We start from the raw sequence: 26,006 nt of genomic DNA on the forward strand, positions 1-26,006 counted from the left end.
CACACCAAGAGAAAGGGGGTAGTAAAGGATTCGCTACCGTCGACCTGAACATCTTCCCCCAGTCAGCAAACACTCCTGCGGTTTATCTCGAGCACCCCAGTGGAAGCCGGTGAGAAGGATCCCGTGGTTGGAGCCGTCAGAGGAGCGTCAACTCCATTAGGGATCGAAACATCTTTATCTCCACCGTACCTTAATCCACTGCTTTGTCCTGCAATTCTTCGGGCTAGCGATGAGGACTCAATGGAGTCGGAAGTCGGCGTCCGGAGGTGCCTCAGATGGTGGTGCTCAGCCCCAAGAACCAGACGAGATGAACATGGAGCTCGCAGCTCCCAAAGTGGTAACTTTGCAATCTATCTGGACAGCTATTCAAAATTTAACCGTAGCAGTTACCAAAACATCTCATGATACTGCTTTGCTTGTAAACAAGATAGACTCATTAACATTAGCGCTTGAGAATGTTAAACGGGAATCGTTAGCCCAGACTACACAGATGCAAACAGAAATTTTATCTCTGAAAAAAGTCACAGAAACGCTGATTATGGATAAAATGAAGGTATCCCTAAAGTTGGAACAAATAGAGAATTATAACAGACATTTAAATCTGAGGATTCTAAATTTCCCAATATCTACTGGAATATCACCGATTGATTTCCTTAAAAAATACCTATCTGACGTATTGGCATATCCTCAGTCTGCTATTCCACCGATTAATAAAATTTACTACCTTCCAGAAACCAAACAATCTAAGGTGAATCCAATAGAAACAAATCAAGTACCTGAATTAAATCTTCAAGATATTTCAGCTTTATTGGAAGAATCCATATCAGAGGTGTCTACTCGAAGGACACTTCTAGTATCATTTGTTTTCGAGCAAGACTTGAATGCCTTATTGAAACTTTACTTTAAAAATCACAACATTTTGTGGACAAAAAATATAGATTTTTCCTGATGTGATAAGAACAACGCAGGAACGGAGAAAGGGGTTTCTTGCTTACAGAGAAGAGGTTAAATCTATGGGAGCTACATTTCTGTTAGCATATCCTTGTAAATGTTGCATTAAATATTTGGGAAATAAATACATTTTCTTCGAGCCAGATCAGCTTAAATTGTTCATAGAAAATAAAAAAAACTGCCTAGTTAGTATGTGCAAAGAAATTAAGAAAAAGAAAGTATATTCTGGGGGTTTAGCGGACCAGGCCATATACCTTATAATTAAAATTTATTATTTAGATCTCCTCAGTTACTTATCCTCCCCCTAAAATTGATTGTGGTCTAAGAAAGCAGAAACTTTTCCTTCTATTCCGTTTGTTTTCCTTTTATATTGATAAATAGAGCTTATATATTTTCAATAATGGCTAAGCATATTGTTTCTTTTTGTAACTAATGTAATCTCTGTAATCTAGGTGCTGTGTTACAAATTTATAAGTTTGTCTTGTAAATTAAAAGAAATTTAATAAAGCATTAAAAAACTTGTGTATTTTGAATTTTCCTCTTATAATCTAAATGGCACCTAGAGAGGTTTTCTTAGGGTTACCATATTTTGTCCCCCAAAAAGGAGGACACATGCCCCCCCTTTCAGGCCTTTCCCCCTTTCACACCCCACCCCGCCCCCTGTCACATTTCCCCTCCCCCCTGTCACACACCCCGTCACTCCCTCTCCCCGTCACCCCCTCCCCTTACCTTACTACTGCCCTGGTGGTCTAGTGACCTCTTCTGCCTTCGGGGCAGGAAAGAGCCCCCTCTTTCCTGCCTGGAGCGCTGTCCTGCATGCATCCTTCCTGTTCATGATCTCGGCGCAGATTCAAAATAGCCACCAAGAGTTGAAGTCTCGCGAGGTCACTTTAACTCTCAGCGGCCATTTTGAATAGGTGCCGAGATCACGAACAGGAAGGGTGCATGCAGGACAGCGCTCCGGGCAGGAAAGAGGGGCTTTTTCCTGCCCCGAAGGCGGAAGAGGTCACCAGACCACCAGGGCAGTAGTAAGTAAGGGGAGGGGAGGCTAGCAATCTACCCGTTTGTCCAGATTTCTGGACAAACGGGCAGATTGGCAAAACTCGCCCAGTTGCCTGGACATGTCCTCAAAAAGATGACATGCGGACATATGGTAACCCTAGGTTTTCTATAAGTATTTAAAAGACATTTTGAAATTTCCGGAAAATACTGTGCCCGCTTTAAATAATATATATTTTCCGAGGACAAGCAGGCTGATATTCTCACATGTGGGTAACGTCACGTCGGGCCCGGAGGATTTTCAAGCAAAAATCGCCAAAAGTCTCTTCTAGAGCGTTCTGTCGCGTGAGACGATCACACCGCGCATGTGTGCGCACGATTTCCCGCCCGCCGTGCGGACACGCTCCTCAGTTCTCTTTTTTCCGCGTCTGAGGTGACACGGAGTTCCTTTTCAGGTGCTTCGCGCTACGAACGTGTTTCCATTCCTTAATTGTTTTAAAACTAAAAAAAAAAAAAAAAGCTCTATTTCCTTAGTTTTTTTCCCCATTTATAAGTTTTCTTTCTTTTCCGTCGCGACCGTGTTAGGTCGCTCGGTCGGGGCTTTTTTCTTCCCTTATTTGTCAATTTTTCTGACAAAATCGTGTCTTTTAGAGGACGAAGTTTTTCCTGCCATGTCATCGAAGACGCCAGCGGCTTCAAGCCATGCGCTCGCTGCAACTGGACTATCTCGGGCACTGATCCGCACTCCTGGTGTGTTCAGTGCCTCGGGCCTGACCATCTTCTGGAGAAATGTAAGTTATGTCTTAAAATGAAAAGACGTACTCAAATCTCCAGGGAGGTCCAGAGAAAAACCCTTTTTGGTTCCGGTACCTCGGTGTCGTCAACATCGAGGGCAGCGCTGGCATCGGGAGACCAGGTGAAGGCTGCTAAAAGACGGATGCACGCTGGGAGCAGTGATGCATCGAGCAGGTCTCCACCCGCCTCGGCCCCTCCTGCTTTGCAGGCCCACCGGGACCGACCTGTATCGGACCCGGCCCCCGAGGAAGCGTGTGGATTCCACGTCTTCCTCACCGGTACCGAGGAGTCTCGATGACGGGCGTCGGGCAAAGGCCAGGAAGAACAGTCATCGTTCTCCTCAACATGGTACCACGAGCTCCGGGTCATCGAAGCATTTGGTACCCGAGAAGAATCGATGCCGAGAGGATCGCTCTCTCTCTGTTATGGAGGTATCGACGCGCAGGTGCCTAGCAGCCCGGTACCGGCTCCCCAACCCCTGCAGGTTCTGCCTCCGAAGTCCACACCGGCACCGCAGCCTTTCCCGACAGCTTCTGTAGATGAGCGCATCAAGGCTATCTTTCCTGATTTCATGGAAGCGGTGCTGCAGCATTTGCGCCCGGCACCGGAGGTACTGGTACCGATGATGCCGGAGGCTCCTGCGGCATCGTGCCTTTCCGCCGGTGATGAGGTCTCCTTCTCCGGTACCGCTTCAGGTATCAGGGTCGGCAGCTTCCCAGGTCGACTCTCCAGTGCCTTCGAAGGAGGAAGCTTCACCATAGTCTCCTGGGGAGTCGACTTCTCGACACCGCCATCGAGGTCACCGCACCTCCATGTCGAGACGGGCTCGGATTCGGGCTGCTCTTTCTGAGTTGCTAGCCCCATCCGATGATGGCTCATCTGATGAAGATGGGGGTCATGGAGTGTTCTCTGATGAGGATTCTCTAGGTCTTCCATCTGATTCGACCCCCTCACCTCAGAGACAGCTCGGAGAGCTTGTCTTTTTCATCTTTTGTGCAGGAAATGTCTGAGGCCATTCCCTTCCCTGTGGAGACTGTGGATGAGCCTAGGGCCAAGATGCTCGAGGTCCTGGATTATCCATCTCCACCTAAGTCTTCTACCACAGCGCCTTTTCATGATACACTCAGGGAAGTGCTGATGAGGAACTGGGAGAAGCCTCTTTCTTGTCCAACTATTCCCAAAAAGGCTGAATCCCAGTATCGGATCCACGGGGAACCCAGTTTCGCCCAGCCTCAGTTGCCTCATGACTCTGCGGTGGTGGATTCCGCTCTCAGAAGAGCTAAGAGTTCTAGGAACTTTGCCTTGGCGCCCCCAGGGCGAGAACATAGAACCTTGGATTCTTTTGGGAGAAAGGCGTATCAGGCTGGCATGCTCGCTTCCAAAATTTAGTCGTTCCAGCTCTTCACGAGCATTCATTTGCGGAATTCAGTGCGGCAGCTTGAGAGCTTGGTTGATGCACTCCCACCGGAGCAGGCCGAGCCTTTTCACCAAGTGGTCAGGCAGCAGAAGGCGTGTCGCAAGCTCCTGTCCAGGGGCATTTACGATACTTGCGATGTGACATCCAGATTTTCTGCTATGGGTATAGTGATGCGCAGACTCTCATGGCTGCGTGCCTCTAACCTGGAAGAATGTACTCAGCAGAAAATTGTGGATATCCCTTGCCGGGGGGGGGGGGGGTCATCTTTTCAGTGAGAAAGTCGAAGAGTTGATTGATCATCTCTATCAGCGTGATAACGCTATGGACTCTCTCCCCCGCCGGGCGCCTTCTGCATCCGCTTCCTCATCTAGGAAGTTTTTTAAAGGGAAGAGAAGTGCGCCTTTAGGGGCCGTAAGTACGCTCCTACTTCTCGACAGCCGGTTCAGGCTCTGCCACAGCACGCTCATTCTCATCAACAGCGTGCGCCTAAACAGGCCCCTGTAGCTCCCCAGCAAAAACCAGGGACGTGTTTTTGACTGGTTCCAGTTGAGCATAGCCACCATAAATGTGTCTGTGCCGGGCGATCTGCCTGACGGGGGGAGGTTAAAATTTTTTCACCAAAGGTGGCCTCTGATAACCTCCGACCGGTGGGTTCTTCAAATAGTCCGGTTAGGATACACTCTCAGTCTGGAAACCAAGCCTCCAAATTGCCCACCGGGAGCTCAGTCCTTCAGCTCCCAACACAAGCAGGTACTTGCAGAGGAACTCTCCGCCCTTCTCAGCGCCAATGCGGTCGAGCCCATTCCACCAGGGCGAGAAGAGCTCGGATTCTATTCCAGGTACTTCCTTGTGGAAAAGAAGACAGGGGGGATGCATCCCATCCTAGACCTAAGGGGCCTGAACAAATATCTGGTTCGAGAAAAGTTCAGGATGCTTTCCCTGGGCACCCCTTCTTCCCATGATTCAGGAAAACGATTGGCTATGCTCTCTGTACTTAAAGGATGCTTATACCCACATCTCGATACTTCCAGCTCATAGGAAGTATCTGCGGTTTCAGCTGGGAACGCAGCATTTTCAGTACTGTGTGCTGCCTTTTGGCTTGGCGTCTGGCAGTTGTTGCAGCGTCTCTACGCAGACTGGGAGTGCATGTGTTCCCTTATCTCGACGATTTGCTGGTGAAGAGCACCTTCCAGGAAGGAGCTTTGCAGTCCATGCGGATGACTATTCAAGTGCTAGAACTACTATGGTTTGTCATCAATTACCCAAAGTCCCATCTCCACTCGGTTCAAAAATTGGAATTCATAGGGGCTCTGTTGTGCACGAAGACAGCTTGTGCCTATCTTCCTGAGCCCAGAGCAGACAACCTTCTGTCTCTGGTCTCCAAGATTCAAGCGTCTCAACAGATCACAGCTCAGCAGATGTTGAGACTTCTGGGGCACATGGCTTCCACAGTTCATGTAACTTTCATGGCACGTCTTCACATGAGATCAGCTCAGTGGACCCTAGCCTTCCCAGTGGTATCAAGCTACAAGGGGATCTAGAGGATGTGATTCAGCTGTCCACTGTCAGTGGTGGACAATTCGATCTAATCTGGTTTTGGGACGCCCATTTCAAATTCCTCAGCCACAAAAAATGCTGACGACGGATGCATCCCTCCTAGAGTGGGGAGCGCAAGTAGATGGGCTTCATACTCAAGGAGCTTGGTCCCTTCAGGAAAAGCGTCTTCAGATCAACCTCCTGGAGTTGCGAGCGATCAGGAACGCTCTAAAGGCTTTCAGATTGTCTGATACAGACAGACAATCAGGTTGCGATGTACTACACAAACAAGCAAGGGGGTACCGGATCTTGCCCCCTGTGTCAGGAGGCCGTGCAGATGTGGCTTTGGGCTCGCCATCATGGTATGTTTCTCCAAGCCATTTATCTAGCCGGCGTAAACAACAGTGTGGCCGACAGGTTGAGCAGGATCATGTAGCCTCACGAGTGGTCACTGAACATGGCTGTAGCCTGAAAGATTTTCTGAGAGTGGGGCACCCCCTCGGTGGATCTTTTTGCCACTCAACTCAATCACAAGGTCCCTCAGTTCTGTTCCAGACTTCAGGCCCAAGGCAGGCTAGCGTCGGATGCCTTTCTCCTGCATTGGGGGATAGGTCTTCTGTATGCGTATCATCCCATACCTCTGGTAGGGAAGACTTTGCTGAAACTCAAGCAAGATCGTGGAACCATGATTCTGATCGCTCCCTTCTGGCCTCGTCAGGTTTGGTTCCCTCTTCTTCTGGAGTTGTCCTTCGAAGAACCGTGGAGATTGGAGTGTTTTCCAACTCTCATTACTCAGAACGAGAGGGTGCTTCTACATCCCAACCTCCAGTCTCTGGCTCTCATGGCCTGGATGTTGAGAGCTTAGAATTCGCTTCCTTGGGTCTTTCTGAGGGTGTCTCCCGAGTCTTGCTTGCTTCTAGGAAAGATTCCACTAAAAGATGTTACTCTTTTAAATGGAAGAGGTTTGCCGTCTGGTGTGACAGCAGAGCCCTAGATCCCTTTTCTTGTCCTACACAGACCCTGCTTGAATACCTTCTGCTTTTATCAGAGTCTGGTCTCAAGAGCAACTCTGTAAGAGTTCACCTTAGTGCGATTAGTGCTTACCATCAACGTGTAGAAGGTCAGCCTATCTCTGGACAGCCTTTAGTCGTTCGCTTCATGAGAGGTTTGCTTTTGTCAAAGCCCCCTGTCAAACCTACTACTACTTAACATTTCTAGAGCGCTACTAGGGTTACGCAGCGCTGTACAATTTAACAAAGAGAGACAGTCCCTGCTCAAAGAGCTTACAATCTAAACCTCCTCCAGTGTCATGGGATCTCAATGTCGTTCTCACCCAGCTGATGAAACCCCCTTTCGAGCCACTGAATTCCTGCCATCTGAAGTACTTGACCTGGAAGGTCATTTTCTTGGTGGCTGTTACTTCAGCTCGTAGGGTTAGTGATCTTCGGGCTCTAGTGGTTCATGCTCCTTATCTTAAATTTCATCATAACAGAGTAGTCCTCTGCACGCACCCTAAGTTCTTGCTGAAGGTGGTGTCGGAGTTCCATCTGAACCAGTCAATTGTCTTGCCAACATTTTTCCCCGCCCTCATACAAGTCCTGGCGAAAGCAAGCTGCACACTTTGGACTGTAAAAGAGCATTGGCCTTTTACGTGGAGCGGACAAGCCCCCAAAGACAGTCCGCCCAGTTGTTTATTTCTTTTAATCCCAACAAGAGAGGAGTTGCTGTCGGGAAACGCACCATATCTAATTGGCTAGCAGATTGCATTTCCTTCACTTATGCCCAAGCTGGGCTGACTTTGGAGGGCCGTTTGAGAGCTATGGCTGCATCAGTGGCTCATTTAAGGTCAGCCACTATTGAAGAGATCTGCAAGGCTGCGACGTGGTCTTCAGTCCACACATTCACATCTCAATACTGCCTTCAGCAGGGTAGCTGACGCGACAGTCAGTTTGGGCAGTTGGTGCTGCAGAATCTGTTTGGGGTTTAGAATCCAACTCCAACTCTCCTAGGCCCATTTTTCTTCTGTTCCAGGCTGCACTCTGTTAGATGTTTCTTGTTTCAGGTCAATTTTTGTTATGTCCTCGTCATTGCGAGGCCCAATTGACCACTGTTTGTTGTGTTGAATGAGCCTGGGGGCTAGGGATACCCCACATGTGAGAATATCAGCCTGCTTGTCCTCGGAGAAAGCGAAGTTTCTTACCTAAAAGAGGTATTCTCCGAGGACAGCAGGCTGGATATTCTCACAAACCCTCCCACTTCCCCTTTGGAGTTGTTTTTCTTTCATCTTTTGGATTCAACTGAGGAGCGTGTCCACGTGGCAGACGGGAAATCGTGCGTGCGCATGAGCTGTGTGATCGTCTCGCGCGACGGAACGCTCTAGAAGAGACTTTTGGCGATTTTTGCTTGAAAATCCTCTGGGGCCGATGTGTCGTCACCCACATGTGAGAATATCCAGCCTGCTGGCCTCGGAGAATACCTGTTTCAAGTAAGAAACTTCGCTTTATGTTCCACTTGTTGGGAAAGATCATGGAGGACCTATACAAACTGAATCCTCTGAATTAGGTGTTACTGGCCTGCTGGAAGCTTCTGGAGAATTTGTGACTGGGACTGCCACTTAAATTGTTTCTTTCATATTTACTCAAGACAGTGATGCGCTTGCATTTTTGTTTTCAAAATGTAGAATTTCTTGGATATAAAATTAGAATTTTTCCAGATGTTTGTAAAAAAAAAAAAACTCAGGAATGTAGGAAACAAGTTTCTTCTTTCTATGAAGCAGGATATCCTGACTCTTGGGTTTACATTTTTCTTACGGTTTCCGTGTAAATGTAAGATTCAACTGCAAGAAGCATCATATGTATGTTATGACCCAATAAAGTTGCAGACTTTCTTTCAGAGCAAGAAATAAGGTGTAGAAACGGTTACAGAGAAAGTATGAGTTAATGGAGCATTGTAAATATGTGGGTTGGGATTTTCAGTTCCTCTGTTAGATTTAATAATTGTTTATTTTTCCTCAGTACGAGTTCTCTGATATTTTCATTTCGTATTCTTTTTGTTGGACTTTTATTTTGTTTTTTTTCCTGTAAACATAGCTTTTTAATAGGAAAACTTTCCATTCAAGATTGTTTCTTAATGTATAATTGTGAAATTTATAAATAATTTTAACAAATTACCAAACCTGAGTGAGACAAGGGTTAATCTTAATTACCTAAAATTATGAAAAACTAATCATAAAGAAGGTATTAAAATATATGCCCTAGGATGTTATCCTACTTGTAGTTCAGTTCTCTAACCGCTAGAGTAGTGTCTATACCTTGCTCCTTCTACTAGAAAATTATTTTTTTTATGAGATTCATTCTGCTTGATGTGATTTGATGACTTTTTTAATGTAAGTTTTGTGTTAACAATCTCAGAATAAATAAATATAAAGGTGAAAATATGTTCTGAATTTAAAGGTGGATCATCTGGGACAAGCAACAGTGGAAGAGCACGGTCAGACCCAACACATCAACATCGACATAGTGGTGGGCACTTCACTGCAGCTGTCCAAGCAATGGACTGTGAAACTCACAGTCCACAGGTACGTCTTTGAATAAATTGTCTTCCTTGCCTTGTAAACGACAAATCTGTATCCAGGAGCAGAAGGTTCACTAATAATCCATCAAGAACAAAAACTGATATAAACGCTTACAACCTTTTTATTGGTCCTTGGTGATAGACCAGCTATTACAGCACAGACTTTATTCATGTTTCACAGGGAAGGAATTTATATGCGTGTATATACTGTAATGCTGTAATTTAATAAATACCAGGAAAATATTTTTGATTTATAGTTAGCAAGTACTTCTGTATCTTCCTCACCACTGACCTTTGTGTTAGATTTTTTTTGTTCATTCCTTCAACCTTTTATGTTTAAACACAGCATTGTGGTAGTGTCATATTCTTTAGACCATGAGTGTAAATAAACATGTGGGGACGGAGACAGAACCCACAGAGATGGGGCGGGGACAAATTTTGTCCCCGTGTCATTCTCTCCCTGAGAGTTAGCTCTCTGACATCCAGCACAGCCCCTGGATCAGAAGCTTCTTGATTTGCATCTGCTACATGCTGTACACACCTGGTGTTCAGAACCCCAACTACACAGGTCAGTACAAAAAGGTAAAAACCAAGCATAATTACAGAAGATTCAACTTGAAAAAGCTAGAGGAAAGATGTAATTTTAATATTTATTTGCTATTGTATGGATTTTACATTTTCTCTAAGGGTTTTTTCTTTTTTTTGGTTAAAAATTTCCTTGTTCGGCTGATTTTAGGGACATTTGTATAGCACTGCTTTAAAAGTTTAATTTTAAATGTATAGTCCCCATTCCCTTATCATATTCCCGTTTCCAATTTTCACAGACCGAGAAGACAGAGGCCTAAATTTTTGCATGTTTACTTTTTTTTAAAGTAGCCTCTTTGTTCTGAGCTATTAAGTCTCATCTCTCTGGTTCTTCCCAATCAAGCCTTTATAGATTTTAACCCAAAGCCTCTTATTTGTTTTTTATTGAGTAGAATGAAAGCTGTAAAATGGACCACACTTTTGTGCATTTTGTAGTGTTGTATAAAAGGGTTAGTAGTAACAGCATTAATTTTGGTCCACTATCTCCATACTGACTGGTTAAAAGTGATCTGTTTTTAAAAATTACGTATTGGTTTTATACATGAACCCTAGCTTCAGGCTGATTTATGATGTGCTAGTTTCAGGATGTACAGGATCCCCCATGCAAATTTTGCTAGCTGTGGCCAGCATGTTTGCTTGTTTTTCCCAAAAATAAAAATATTGTCATCTGCATCAAATAAGCATAAATAACAGTCCAGTTCATTAATAGGCTTCAAAGTAGAAAGTGACACGGGGATAAAGTTTCTCCCCATCCTCACGGACTCTGTCCCCGTCCCATCCCCACAGACTCTGTCTCTATGCCCATCCCTGCGGTTTCTCCTGGTCCCCGTCCCCATATCATTCTCTACTTCAGTAAAAGCTAATAGAACAGGAATTTATGGTAAAATAAATTCTCATATTACTTTATTAAAGTTGGATAGCAATAGTTTGGTCTTAACATTTTTCTTCTGTACTTCAGTGCTAAGAAACCTGAATAATAATGGAAACTACGGTCTGCCATTTGTTACAATGTTTTTTTCTTCTATATGTTCTAGTATTTTATTTTATACTAGTAAAAAAGGGCCGTTTATGAAAGAAATGAAACAGGCGCTAGCAAGGTTTTCCTCGGAGTGTGTATGTTTGAAAGAGTGTGTGTGAGAGTGACTGTGAGAGAGAGAGAGAGAGCGAGAGAGTGAATATGCATGTGTGTGTGTGACAGAGTGAGTCTGGGTGCGAGTGTGTCTGTGAGAGAGAGAGTGTGTGTTTGTGTGATTGAGAGTGTGTGCCACCCCCCTCCCTCCCTCCCTCCCTCCCTCCCTCCCTCTTCGAGTTCCAGGGTCGTCCCCTCCCTCCCTCCCTTCGAGTTCCAGGGTCCCCCCTTCCTCCCTCCCAGTTCCAGGGTCGTCTTCCCTCCTTCCTTCCCTTCCTCCCTGTTCCTGGCCTCCTCCCTACACAGTTTGAAAGTCATTTTGACTTACATCGTTGGGGTTACGGCGGCCGCCAGCAGTGTTAAAAGGCGTGCAGCCTAGGCCCTTTTCTCTTTCTCAGCTGTGGTCCCGCCCTTATTTCCTGTTCCTGCAAAGGCAGGACCACAGCTGAGAGAGAGAAAAGGGCCTAGGCTGCACGCCTTTTACCGCTGCTGGCGGCCGCCGTAACCCTGACTTGGTAAGTGAAGATGGAACAACCGGCACCGATACCTGAGCGGGAAGTGAGAGGGACATGGGGTTGCGGAGGAGAGCAGCAGGCACCGATACCTGAGCGGGAAGCGAGAGGGACGTGGGGTTGCGGAGGAGAGCAGCAGCAATACAGAGTCTGAATAAAGCGAGACAGAGGCGACCACAGTAACATCTCCTGACGTCAGGCACGCAGACTTCTACTGTGGGAGAGTGACGTCAGGAGATGGTTACGAACGCAGGAAGCCTCATTGGAACGTTGGAGGAGCAAATTATTATATTAGATATTTATAGCTGTTTATCAAAAGATCATCTTGATAAAATGTGCTATAACCAGATATTATAACTTAGTACATACTTAAACAGGGCATGGAGTATCATAGTGTCTAATTTTTTCATTATCAATTGCAGGTGCGACAGCAGTTTCCTCCTCCTGTTGGTTGGACAGGCACAGATGCCCCTACACAGGTCACAATTGAAACTCACCCAGTTCAAGAAACTACTTTCCATGTAGCCCCTCAACAACAGAATGCATTACATCATCCCCATGGAAACAGTTCCCACCACCACCACCATGGACAGCAAGCCTTGGGCAACAGGACAAGGCCTAGAATCTACAATTCTCCAACAAATAGCTCCTCCACCCAGGAATCTATGGAGGTGGGCCATAGTCACCATTCGATAACATCTTTGTCTTCCTCAACTACTTCTTCCTCTACGTCTTCATCCTCTACCGGTAATCAAGGCAATCAGGCCTACCAGAACCGTCCAGTGGCTGCTAATACTTTGGACTTTGGTCAAAATGGAGCTATTGATATGAATCTGACAGTCTATTCTAATCCTCGCCAAGAGACTGGCATAGCTGGACATCCAACATACCAGTTTTCAGCTAATACGGGCCCTACTCATTATGTAACTGAAGGACATCTGGCAATGATGCAAGGAATTGATAGAGAAGAATCTCCCATGACAGGAGTCTGTGTACAGCAAAGTCCTGTGGCTAGCTCGTGACTAAATCAAAACTAGGTTTGTTTATTGTGGTTTTTTTAGAAGTGTTGTTTTTCCAAAAAGAAAACACAATTGTAAAGCTGCTTGAATCAAAGGGAGATAAACACACTGAACCGCTACAAGAGAGCAGAGCTATTTTTTTAAACTTGAAAAAATTGCAAAGGAACAATGACGTGAAAGTATTTTTTTTATTCTTTTAAACAGCAGCATCCAAACACATTGTATTGGATAGCTCAGAGATGTCACCTCGCCTTTTGCTTCCCTCCCATTTTAATTCATTGAAGTTCAATCACATGTTTTTTATTGAACCACAAGTAATTATACTAATCATAGTCTGTTTGCCAACAATATTTTTAAAAATGGGACTGCGCATTGTTAAAAATGCGTCCTATAATTCCCTTTTTGTGTAATTTATGTTGGGGGGGGGGGGGTTCAGGTTCTCCAAAGCATGGGCACAGAAATAGTCATGTACAAAAGGGACTTTCAGAACACAGAACAGCAGATTCAGCTGTACAAAAAGAAGGTTGTGTTTGTGTTGGTATGGTACAACAAGCATGCTATGTGGCGGTCAGTGGAAATCTCCTTGTCTGAATCTACTGAGGATCAAAGCAGCAGTTCCAGTGGGATTCTGTGAGTCTCACCAGGGAGACTATAGTCAGCTAGTGCTGAAACATGACTGGTCTCGTACTGGAAGCACTGAGAAGCAATCATCGGGTCAGTTTTAGGGCGGTATAAGTTGTGGTCTTTGGGTATAACCTTTGGCCTTATGGATTTGGACTCGAGGTAGAAGAGCCTACTATTTCAGATGCAATCACTCTGGGACGTGCTTTTGCAGACAGTCCTTAATGCTGAAAACACAAGAATGGGTAATTCTAGAGGCCTTTCTTTTAAAACAGACTTTTGAGACCCGCTAATTATAGGGTTCTACAGAGTCACAGAAGTAGTGGTTTGCGTTTGTTGGAAATAGCTACAACTGTGTCCTTTCTTGCTTTTTTCCCCCCTTTTTCCTTTTGCTTTTTCTTGGCACGTGGTATTTCCACCATTACTTCTGCACAAAGATGTCTTCTGTTCATCCTGAACATTTTTAAAAATGCAGAATTTATGTGACTGCTTTTTTGCCTCACAATTATGCTGTGAATTTTACAAAATTTATTTTCTTTTTTGATAATTTATTGTACCAAAGCTGTTTTTATAGCACATAGATGTCTGTAACCAATAATGTAGCAGTTCTGCACTTTGACACAAGGTGTAACTAGACCATTTTTAAATATCATTTGAAAATTATGGCTGTTGTATTGCTTAAACAAAACTGGAACTGTTGCTGAACTCGTAGCCATACATTTACAGCAGTCTGTGTACTGAACATAGTAGATTTTGTTGATAATTAAAACATCAGTTACATTATAAATACCTGTTCAGAATTCTGAAGGTAAAAGGGGTGGCCAGTTCAGAAGTCATGGAACCAGCAGGTGATCCTCGTATTTATTTAATATACCCGCACAGCCTTGAATTAAAGATTGTTGGTTGCCATGAACAAATCTAGAGCAGTACCACAAGTCAAATAACCTGATAGAAGATCTGAGGTTCTCGGACTAAATTACCAAGGTGCCTACATTTTGAGTTCTATTGTTTTAGTATAACACATTCATGTTGCAGTTGCTAAATTAATATATCATATCCCCAATATAAGGTTAAAAAAACAGACTAAATATGCAAAGAAAGCTGCACTGAAATGTTAGGGGAGAATGTGGTCAAAAATAAGACTATATGGATATTTAATTTAATGAGGCTAACTAGGTTAATTTTATTTTACATAACATAAAAAGTTGTTGATCCGTGAGTGGCTTATTATGACATAGGTGGAAATATAATGACTTTTTAAAAAGCCCCACTTTTATGAAGGAAATTGTTCCTTTAAAAATGGAATTGTCAAGGCTACAGATAAAGGTGTTTATTAACAGAACAGCTTAGAAATTTTTACAGCGATGAGACAAGGCTACAGATAAAGGTGTTTATTAACAGAACAGCTTAGAAATTTTTACAGGGATGAGAAAAATATATTTAAAGAGACTCAAAACACAATAGAAGAATGAGGGAGAAATCAACATGTTAGCAAGGAATCCGTTACTTTTTACTATCTTGGGATAGAAGGTTAAGAAAATAATAAACGTTATTTTTAAAGTGCTGGTGGCCATGCCATAGCATGCACCAAAAATGAACATTTTAAAACAATATGCGCATAAAGAAAACTAATCATAAAATTCAGTGCATCTGCACACCATGTTACAGTCCAGTTTTGTGTGCTTTACTACACAGTTTGGTTACAGGACTTCTGTGCATTGTAAACATAACAGCATGGAAAAAGGTTATATACCTGTGTTCAGATTGTAAGATCTAGTCCGGACTTGCTGTGTATATTGTAACGTTAAATGAAAAAAGAGAATGAGCCCTTTGTAATATAGTCATGCAGTCTTATGTATGATAAAACAGTTGAATAATTTGTCCTCAGACTCTTTATTTTACATAGTAAGTGATGGCAGATTAAAGAAATGGCCCATCCTATCTGGCCAGTTGTCTGTCTTTCTGGTTTACTATCATACCATTTGGGTAGATGAGCATATAAACCCTTGTACTTAGACCCAACCAACTGCTTTCTTTTTCTTTTTATGTATGTCCCATACATCCTTGTTTATGTAAAGGCTATAACTATAGCACTCTGTTCAGGTTGCCACATCCTGGGAAGCTTGCTGCTGCTGTTTGGGTAGCAACTATGGCTACACCCTGCAGGTGACACCAGCCTTCTTGGAATTCTAGTGCAGCCATAGCAGTGATATAACATTTTTAACAAATAGTACTCTTACTATATGGTAGCTGTTGATTTATGAAAATTAAGGTTTCCTTTTAAGTTTAGAATTAGTTCACATTCCTTATGATCCTGCTAGATCAGTGGGTTGTATCCCTGTATCAGCCAATGGAAGGCGGAAGGCAGAAGAATTTGAATATTCTGATGACATCACCGGTGTAAGGAATGGTGCAGCTTGGATCATTTCAGTATTTTTTGCCTCCAGCAGATGGTGCAGGTCAGAGTGGTGCAACAATATAGGAGGACAGGCCTGACTTCCTAGGCCACCATTTATGGGCTGTGGTGGTGATGTAGTTTATGACCAGTGCTTCTACCCCTCCCCCCCCACCACCAAAGATTCCTAATGGAGACTTGATCCTGAAGGCCACCTAAGGCCTTTCCCCTCCACAGGGCCCTTTTGCAGATGGTCCTACCAAAGTGGGAAGCCCCTGACAGTGTCCAAGGGTACCAAGGCTATAGGCAGATTGTATCCTGTCCCATGGGAGAACTTAGATTAGCTCTTAGTATTCCCTAAAATACATGCCCTAATATGGTGATGAAGTTGACTACCATCCCCATAGAGGGCGGAGTAGTGTTGAAGGAGACACCTGATAAGACCTTAATAGGTCTTTGGCTCCTCCGCATTAGGCGTTCAGGAAGTGGCTGTGTCCTACTTTTGGGTTTAGCAGCTTCCAGTTTTTCCTGAGGTGGCAAGGCTCGAGTTGGGCAAGGACTTTTAAGTGAATGTTCTCTATGATCTGGTAAGGATTTCAGTCTGCTCAGGGGCCATGACAGTGGTAGGCCTGTACAGATTGTGGCGGTGAAATTGGTCTGCAGATGTACTGTCCTAGCAGCAAACTCTCCTTTAGGGAACAGCTTTAGTTTTGAGAGGACTTGTAGAAGCTAGTCAAGGATTTAAGTGAATCCAGCTTCAAGCATCTGCCTGAAGATAAGATGCAAATGTCTAAGTCTTCAGAGGCTAGGTCACACTCCATAGACTGGGACCGTTGGCACTCAGGCCTTAAGGGCACATTTTCAGCTACTGGGACAAAATTTCAAATGTGTCAGCCCTTTCAAAGGGCAACAGGGAACTAGGATTGGTGGTCCTGCCTCCCTTGCCACCTCCACCACCAAGGGTCTTCAATGAGGGGATGCAAACCCACTCTCAGAAGATGTAGGTGTATGGTCGGCTGTGCATGTTTCACCAGCAGTGTGCCCTGGTGACCTCAGACCAGTAGGGTTTTGGAGGTTGTCCACAATGGTTACCATCTGGAGTTTGTGAAGCCTGTTTCAGTTGCTTTTATGGTTTCCCTTTTGGTTCATATCTAGAAAGATGGATAGACAAGGACACTCTGTAGTTGATTGATGATCTTGGGAGCAGCTGAGCCTGTTCTGCCTGCTTAGCAAGGTGTGGGCCACTACTCCATCTATTTCATGGTACCGAAAAAGGGAGGGTCACTGACCCATTTGAGATCTTAAGGGAGCAAATGCCTCTGCAACTTCTGTACTTTCATTTGGAGACCTTTGTTCAGTGATTGTGTCTCTGCAGCCTGGAGAATTTCTCACTTCTCTGCATCTTTCAAATGTGTACTTTCACATAGTAATCAGCAAACCACACAATAAGTACCTGCAGTTTTGTGTACTAGGCCAATATTTTCAGATCAGGGCTCTTCCCTTTGTGTTGCCCACGGTGCCTCACACCTTCTCCAAAGTCATGGTGGCCTGTCTTCGCAAGGAGGGTATTCAAATGCATTCTGGATAATTGGCAGGGGGTCCCCTTGTGTTCCCATTCACATATAGTTTGCTTTTTTCGGCCGAGGGGGCGGGGGATAAGCATATCCATCCCCTGAGACATCCAATAGTTCCCTCGTGCAACCCCAACTTGGTTTTTAGCGTACTAGCTGACCTGACCTTAGTGGACAGCGTTGGTTTGAGATCGTTTTCTGAAAGTGGTTTTCCTGATAACAATTTGTTCAACTCACAGGGTCTGAAGAGTTGCAAGCCCTTTTGTGTCTAGACCCATTCTTAACGTTTTACAGAAGAATTTGTTTTTATCTGTACTGTCATATCCTTGTTAGCTAAGATAGTGTTAAACTTCCATTTGAATCACTTTCTTTCTCCCAGCCTTCATGGTGGATAAGAAAGTGGTTCTAGGAGAGTGCTTCATAAGTTAGATGTTTAGTCCACCTTGGCTCACCAACAATTCTCCGAGTACAAGCAGGCTCTAATATTCTTATGTGTGGGTCGTCGTCTGTGACGGCCCAGGAGACCGGAACTTTTCTTCAGAAAAACCTAGAAGTTTGTAGAATGCTCGGTCGCGTGGGCCTGAGCGTACCGTGCATTTGCGAGCTGCTTCCCGCTCGCAACGCAAGCCTGACTAAATCAGTTCTTTTTTCTCCGCTCTGCAAAGGAGTTGTGTGTTCTGCTGCTCCTCGTGTGTTTTTGGCCCAGGAAAATGCTTTTTTCGCGTTTATCGCACCCTTTTTTCTTATTCAAAAATTTTTTAAAAAAGGTTTTTTTCCCTTAATTTTTTAAGTTTTTTCTCACTTTTGAAAAGTTTCCTTTTTCGTTGCAGCCGCCTTCAGGCCACTCGGCCGTGTCCTTTTTCCCCTTTTTTTCATGCCCTTTTCATTGGCACAATCGAGACTTTTGATTTCGCCGGCGCTATTTTCCTGCCCATGTCATCGAAGACTCCCAGCGGTTTCAAATGCTGTACTCTCTGCAACCGGACCATCTCGAGTACCGACCCTCATACGTGGTGCCTCCAGTGTCTTAGGCCCGATCATCTTCCAGCTGCTTGTAAGCTGTGTAAGTTAATGAAGAAGAGGACCCAGGTGGCTCGAGAGGCTCAGCGCGAGAAACTTTTTGCTGATCGGTCCGGTCCTTCGGCTTCTGCATCGAGGGAAGCAGCACCGAGAGTTCAGGTAATGGCTGCCAAGAGACCACTTCGAGCTGGGAGCAGCCGGGCATCGAGTGGGTCTCCACCCGTCTTGAGGCCTACTGCTATGCAGGCCCCCCGAGACTGACCTGAGTCGGACCCGGCCCCGTGGAGGCGTGAGGATTCCACGTCCTCATCGGTGCCGAGCAGTGTCGATGACGGGCGTCGAGCGAAGGCGAAGAAGCACCGTCATCGATTTCCTTCCAGACATGGTACCGTGAGCTCCGGGGAGCCGAGGGAGTCAGCACCCGAGAAGCGTCTGCGCCGGAAGGACTGCTCATCCTCCGTTCAGGAGGTGCTGATGCATCGGTCGTCTGGCAGCCTGGTACCGGCTCTCGAACCCCCTCCGATTCTGGCACCGACTCCTGTATCGGCCCCACGGTCGTTTCCGATGGCAGCTCTTGATGAGTGTATCCGGGCCCTTCTTCCAGAACTTCTAGAAGGATTGCTTCGTCAGACTGCTTCAGTGCCGGGGGTGCTTGCGCCTCCCGTACCTACTGCAGAGACAGCATCTGGGCCATCACCTGTGAGGAGGTTCCCGCCCTCGGTACCGCTTGCAGTACCGGAGCCGGTTACCACCCAGGTCGACTCCCCCTCGGCAGAGGAAGCTTTGCCGCAGTCTAGACGGGTCGACTTCTCGGCATCCCCCACGAGGTTGTCGATTCTCGAAATCGAGACAGGCTCGGGTTCGGGCTGCTCTTAAGGAGCTTCTGTCCGATACTGATGAGGAGCGCTCATGGGAAGAAGAGGAAGACCCCAGGTATTTTTCGGAGGAAGAGTCCTGTGGGCTTCCCTCGGATCCTACTCCACCTATTGAAGTAAGAAAGTCTTCACCTGAGAGTCTTACTTTCTCATCCTTTGTAAGGGAAATGTCTAAGGACATTCCATTCCCTGTGGAGGTTGTGGATGAGCCCAGGTCTGAGATGCTCGAGATCCTGGATTATCCTTCTCCACCTGCAGAGTTTGCAATGGATCCCCTGCACAATACACTCAGGGAAGTGCTGATGTGGAATTGGTCTTGCCCTCTCTCTAATTCAGTTGTTCACAAGAAGTCCGAGTCCCAGTACAGAGTCCATGGAGAGCCTTAATGGTGAAGGCCCAACTTCCTCATGATTCCATAGTGGTGGACTCTGCTCTCAGAAAAGCCAAGAGTACTAGAGACTATGCCTTGGCGCCCCCAGGCAGAGAGTCTAGGACCTTGGACTCCTTTGGGAGGAGAACGTATCAGGCCGGAATGCTCGCTGCCAAGATCCAAACATACCAGCTTTACACGAGCGTTCACTTACAGAACTCAGTGAAGCAGCTGTCCAGTTTAGTTTAAGCTCTTCCTCCGAAGCTTGCTGAACCTTTTCACCAGGTGGTCAAGCAGCAGAAGGCGTGTCGTAAATTCCTGGCCAGGGGGGCTTATGATACTTTTCATTCCGCATCCCGAGTAGCTGCTCAAGGTATAGTGATGCGCAGACTCTCATGGCTGCGTGTCTCTGACCTGGATCAGAAGACCCAGCAGAGAATGGCGGATGTTCCTTGCCGGGGGGATAATCTTTTTGGAGAAAAAGTAGAGGACATGGTTGATCAGATAAAAAAGCATCATGATGCCATGGATTCTCTCTCCTGCTGGACGTCTTCTGCTAGTGCCTCCTCGTCCAGGAGGTTTTTTGGAGGGAGGAGGAGTGCTCCCTATTCCTATAATAGTAGTAGGTACACTCCTGCCTCTCTGCAGCCGATTCAGGCTCAGCCCCAGCATGCGCGTTCTCGTCAACGCCGTGCGCCCAAGGCCACTACAGCTCCCCAGCAAAAGCAAGGGACGTGCTTTTGACTGGCTCTGGTACAGCATAGCCGCAAAGTGTCTGTACCGGGCGACTTGCCTGTCGGGGGGAGGTTGATATTTTATCACCAAAGGTGGCCTCTTATAACCTCCAAAAGGTGGGTTCTTCAAATAGTCTAGTTCGGCTACACACTCAATCCTACCTCTAAACCTTCAGATTGCCCACCGGGAGCTCAGTCCTTCAGCTCTCAGCACAAGCAGGTACTTGCAGAGGAACTCTCCACCCTTCTAAAGGCCAATGCGGTCGAACCCGTTCCACCAGGGGAAGAAGGGCTGGGATTCTATTCCAGGAACTTCCTTGTGCAAAAGAAAACAGGGGGGATGCGTCCCATCCTAGACCTAAAGGCCCTGAACAAATTCCTAGTCCGGGAAAAGTTCAGTATTGTTTCCCTAGGCACCCTTCTTCCCATGATTCAAGAAAACGATTGGCTATGCTCTCTGGACTTAAAGGATGCCTACACTCACATCTCGGTACTCTCAGCTCACAGGAAGTACCTTCGATTTCGACTGGAAAATCGGCACTTTCAGTACTGTGTACTACCCTTTGGTCTCGCATCTGCGCCCAGGGTCTTTACAAAGTGCTTGGCAGTTGTCGCAGCATCGCTACGCGGACTGGGAGTACATGTGTTCTCTTATCTCGACGATTGGCTGGTGAAGAACACCTCAGAGGCAGGAGCTCTACGGTCCATGCAGATGACTATTCAACTCTTGGAGCTACTCGGGTTTGTAGTAAATTATCCAAAGTCCCATCTTGTTCCAGTACAGAAATTGGAGTTCATTGGAGCTGTGTTGGACACATGGACTTCCCGAGCTTCCCCAGGCAAGGGCAGACAATCTTCGGCCCTAGTGTACTTGGCTCGGGCGTCTCCACAGTTCACAGCTCAGCAGATGTTGAGACTTTTAGGGCACATGGGCTCCACAGTTCATGTAACTCCCATGGCACGCCTACATATGAGATCAGCTCAATGGACCCTAGCTTCCCAGTGGTGCCAGGCCACAGGGGATCTAGAGGATGTCATCCATCTCTCCACCGATTTTTGCAGTTCCCTTCAGTGGTGGACCATTCGATCCAATCTGACCTTGGGATGGCCATTTCAAATTCCTCAACCACAGAAAGTGCTGACCACGGATGCATCCCTCCAAGGGTGGGGAGCTCATGTAGATGGGCTTCACACTCAGGGAGCTTGGTCCTTTCAGGGGAAGGGTTTTCAGATCAACTTCCTGGAATTATGAGCGATCTGGAACGCTCTCAAGGCTTTCAGAGATCGGCTGTCCAACCAGAATCGTTACGGCATGTTTCTCCAAACCACTTATCTGGCAGGCGTAAATAACAGTCTGGCTGACAGGTTGAGCAGGATAATGCAACCCCACGAGTGGTATCTGAACATGAACGTTGTCCGCAAGATCTTCCGAGCGTGGGGCACTCCCTCGGTGGATCTTTTTGCCACTCAGGTCAATCACAAAGTCCCTCAATTCTATTCCAGATTCCAGGCCCACGACAGACTAGCGTCAGATGCCTTTCTCCTCCATTGGGGGACAGGCACCTATATGCGTATCCTCCCATACCTCTAGTAGGGAAAACTCTCCTGAAACTCAGGCAAGATCGCAGAACCATGATTCTGATAGCGCCTTTCTAGCCCCGTCAGATCTGGTTTCCTCTTCTTCTGGAGTTGTCCTCCGAAGAACTGTGGAGATTGGAGTGTTTTCCAACCTTCATCACTCAGAATGAGGGGTCACTTCTACATCCCAACCTCCAGTCTCTGACTCTCACAGCCTGGATGTTGAGAACTTAGAAGTTGCCTCTTTGGGTCTTTCAGAGGGTGTCTCCCGAATCTTGCTTGCTTCCAGGAAAGATTCCACGAAAAAGTGTTATTCTTTTAAATGGAGGATGTTTGCCGTCTGGTGTGACAGCAAGGCCCTAGATCCTTTTTCTTGTCCTACACGGACCCTGCTTGAATACCTTCTACACTTATCAGAGTCTGGTCTTAAGACCAACTCCGTAAGGGTTCACCTTAATGCAATTAGTGCTTATCATCGCCATGTAGAAGGTCAGCCTATCTCTGGCCAGCCTTTAGTTATTCGCTTCATGAGAGGTTTGCTTTTGTCAAAGCCCCCTATCAAACCTCCACCAGTGTCATGGGATTTCAACGTCGTTCTCACCCAGCTGATGAAAGCTCCTTTTGAGCCACTGAATTCCTGCCATCTGAAGTACTTGACCTGGAAGGTCATTTTCTTGGTGGCTGTTACTTCAGCTCGTAGGGTCAGTGAGCTCCAAGCCCTGGTAGTCCATGTTCCTTATATTAAATTTCATCATAACAGAGTAGTTCTCTGCACTCACCCTAAGTTCTTGCCAAAGGTGGTGTCGGAGTTCCATCTGAACCAATCAATTGTCTTGCCAACATTTTCCCCGCCCACACACCCACCCTTGTGAAGACAAGTTGCACACCTTGAACTGTGAGCATTGGCCTTTTACGTGGAGTGGACAAAGCCCTTTCGACAGTCCGCCCAGCTGTTTGTTTCTTTTAATCCCAACAGGATGGAAGTTGCCATCAGAAAATGCACAATTTCAAATTGGCTAGCAGATTGCATTTCCTTCACTTACGCCCAAGCTGGGCTGACTCTGGAGAGCCATGTCACAGCTCACAATGTTAGAGCCATGGCTGCGTCAGTGGCTCACTTGAAGTCAGCTTCTATTGAAGAGATTTGCAAGGCTGCAACGTGGTCATCAGTCCACACTTTCACATCTCACTACTGCCTTCAACAGGATGTCCGACGCGACAGTCGGTTCGGGCAGTCAGTGCTGCAGAATCTGTTTGGGATTTAGAATCCAACTCCACCCTCCTAGGCCCATTTCTGTTTTGTTCCAGGCTACACTCTCACCTAGTTGAATTTATTTTCAGGTCAATTTCTGTTATGTCCTTGCCATTGCGAGGCCCAATTGACCAATGTTCTTTGTTTTGAGTGAGCCTGGGGGCTAGGGATACCCCAAATGTAAGAATATTAGAGCCTGCTTGTACTCGGAGAAAATGAAGATACATACCTGTAGCAGGTATTCTCCGAGGACAGCAGGCTCAATATTCTTACAACTCTCCCTCCTCCCCTTTGGAGTTGTCTTCATTTATCTTGTTTGCTTTCTATTTTAACTGATTTAGTCAGGCTCGCGTTGCGGGCGGGAAGCAGTTCGCGCATGCGCGGTGTGCTTGGGCCCGCACGGCCGAGCGTTCTACAAACTTGGTTTTTCTGAAGAAAAGTTCCGGTCTCCTGTGCTGTCGCGGACGACAACCCTCACGTAAGAATATTGAGCCTGCTGTCCTCGGAGAATACCTGCTACAGGTATGTATCTTCATTTTTTAGAAGATTGGACCATTTGTTCCCTCTGGGTGAAGGCCAGAGCAGTATCTCTGGAACATATCTACAAGGAGGCAACATGGTCAGTGTTGCATTCCTTTGTTAAGCACTACAGGATTTATTTGTTAGCACAGGAAGATAATGCCTTTGGCAAGATGGTCTTGGAAGGGGCCTGGTTTTTCATCCAAAGGAATAAAGCTTTGGTGTACATCCCATTGGTTGGACTGGTCTAGCAGTATGATAAGGAGGGTGAAATTATTCTTACCTGTTAATTTCCTTTTTTCCGAGGACAAGCAGGCTATATTATACTCACAAGTGGGTCAGCGATCCGTGTCGGCCCGGGAACCGGTATAATATGTAGCAAAAAAGTTGCTAGTACTTTTTTTACGTGCATGCTGCGCCCCACAGTGCATGTGCGGAGTGCCTTCCTGCATGACCGCACTTCTCAGTTGTGTTTTCTCCATGTGAGGAGCAGTGGGATTTCTCCAGCGCTCCTGTTTTTGCCTGGGAAAGAGCTTTCTCATGCCTGATTTGTAAGTTTCTCACATTTTCCTCTTTTTTTTAATTTTATTATTTTAAAAAAAATTCCCTTATTTTAGTTCTTGGCCTGCAAGTTTTCTTAAGTTGGCTACAGGTAAGTATCTTTGCTTTCTCCTGCTAGACCAAACCAGCATCCCTTCCAGGAAAGACTGTGGCCTTGGAATATCCATCTGAGCGTTCTCTAGCTCATACTTCTGGCTATGTATATAATTGTAAATTGAAGAGTTTTTGATTATTACCAGAGAGCTCTCCTGGTGGTATCTGGGTTCTTGTTTCTTTTCTTCATGATCTGGTTTGCCTATTTAATTTTGGTTTTGATATCGGTGTATTGAAGTGTTCCAGGCTGCACCATTCTTTATATTGGTGATATTCAAAACTCTCTGCTTCACATCTGCTGATATGGGGGCGCAACCCATTGATCTGGACCGCTCCAATAAGACTAATGGTGTAGCCACAAGGGGGCCTGGGCTACCTCACTTTGAGCTCAAGCCTCCTCCAGAATTGTGGCACCTGTGAAATGGCTGGTAAGGATACCCAAGCCTTGGCAGCCATAGATGTCTGCTACCCGAGCCCTCCTCCCCCTGTGCTGAACTGAGCATGTTCTTGAGTGTTGGTGTCTGTGACTGAAGCATGCTGCAGACTTCCTTGCTGCTCACACGGCACGAGAAGGATCTTGGACAGTGGATCTCTTTGGCTGACGGGGCTTGAGCATCCCTGCCAGCAAGGGTAGGGCAATGCTGTCATGGGGGAAGGTGAGGAGCTGAGAAAAATGTGTAGTCTACTGGGCCCCACCCCCAAATGGATTTTTGCTCACTCCCTGAGTAGGACTCAAGGAAAGGAAATTAGGTAAGAATAATTTTACCATCATATGATCAGAGATGGGGGGGGGGGGGGTTGTTTACTTTTTGTTATACTAAAAATTCTCATGTTGTACTGATTTTCAATAACATTATAATGGGTTCTGTTGTTAGATGTTTATAAATTGTAAATTCAGGTGTTTCTTTTCCATCTAATTGGAGGTTCTTTATAGATAACAAAAAAATCAGTGTTTATCCATGTTTTCACTCCACTGGTAATTTATTGCTGTCTTTCTCTTCAGTTGAAATTAAATGTTGGAGCCATTAAACAGAAGTAAACACAGAAAAGGTATAAAAATTGAGTGGAGGATAAAAGAAATACCGGGGAAGTGGTGTTTTTCCGATTTTTAGCCATTAGCTTTGCATTGGGAGTGTTTATTGATTAAAACCTAAAATCAGAAGCTCTAATAACTTGCTGAAGTGATTATTCTTCAGGATATATGGAGGCGGTTTGGTGGACTACACTGTCCATATCTACTACTACTACTACTACTTAACATTTCTAGAGCGCTACTAGGGTTACGCAGCGCTGTACAATTTAACAAAGAGAGACAGTCCCTGCTCAAAGAGCTTACAATCTAATAGACAAGTGAACGGTCGGTCCGATAGGGGCAGTCAAATTGGGGCAGTCTGGATTCACTGAACGGTAAGGGTTAGGTGCCGAACGCAGCATTGAAGAGGTGGGCTTTAAGCAAAGACTTGAAGACGGGCAGGGAGGGGGCTTGGCGTAAGGGTTCAGGAAGGTTGTTCCAAGCATAGGGTGAGGTGAGGCAGAATGAGCGGAGCCTGGAGTTGGCGGTGGTGGAGAAGGGTACTGAGAGGAGGGATTTATCCTGTGAACGGAGGTTACGGGCGGGAACGTAAGGGGAGATGAGGGTAGAGAGGTAGTGAGGGGCAGCAGACTGAGTGCATTTGTAGGTAAGAAGGAGAAGCTTGAATTGAATGCGGTATCTGATCGGAAGCCAGTGAAGTGACCTGAGGAGAGGGGTGATATGAGTATATCGGTTCTGGCGGAATATGAGACGTGCAGCAGAGTTCTGAACAGACTGAAGGGGGGATAGATGGCTAAGTGGGAGGCCGGTGAGGAGTAAGTTGCAGTAGTCCAGGCGAGAGGTAATGAGAGCGTGGACGAGAGTTCGG

General features: G+C 46.0%; 1 protein-coding gene across 1 annotated transcript in view; it reads left to right on the forward strand.

Annotated features, from left to right (window-relative positions):
- Positions 1–15,017, forward strand: part of DYRK1A (dual specificity tyrosine phosphorylation regulated kinase 1A) — a 646,342-nt gene extending 631,325 nt beyond the window's left edge. Inside the window, 2 exon segments of the mRNA XM_030202220.1 lie at positions 9,151–9,275; positions 11,920–15,017. Of these exon segments, the coding sequence (XP_030058080.1) occupies positions 9,151–9,275; positions 11,920–12,519 (725 nt within the window). The 3' untranslated portion in view covers positions 12,520–15,017.
- The last annotated feature ends 10,989 nt before the right edge of the window (positions 15,018–26,006 follow it).

The sequence above is a fragment of the Microcaecilia unicolor genome, chromosome 4 (assembly GCF_901765095.1).
Source record: "Microcaecilia unicolor chromosome 4, aMicUni1.1, whole genome shotgun sequence".
Lineage (NCBI taxonomy): Eukaryota > Metazoa > Chordata > Amphibia > Gymnophiona > Siphonopidae > Microcaecilia > Microcaecilia unicolor.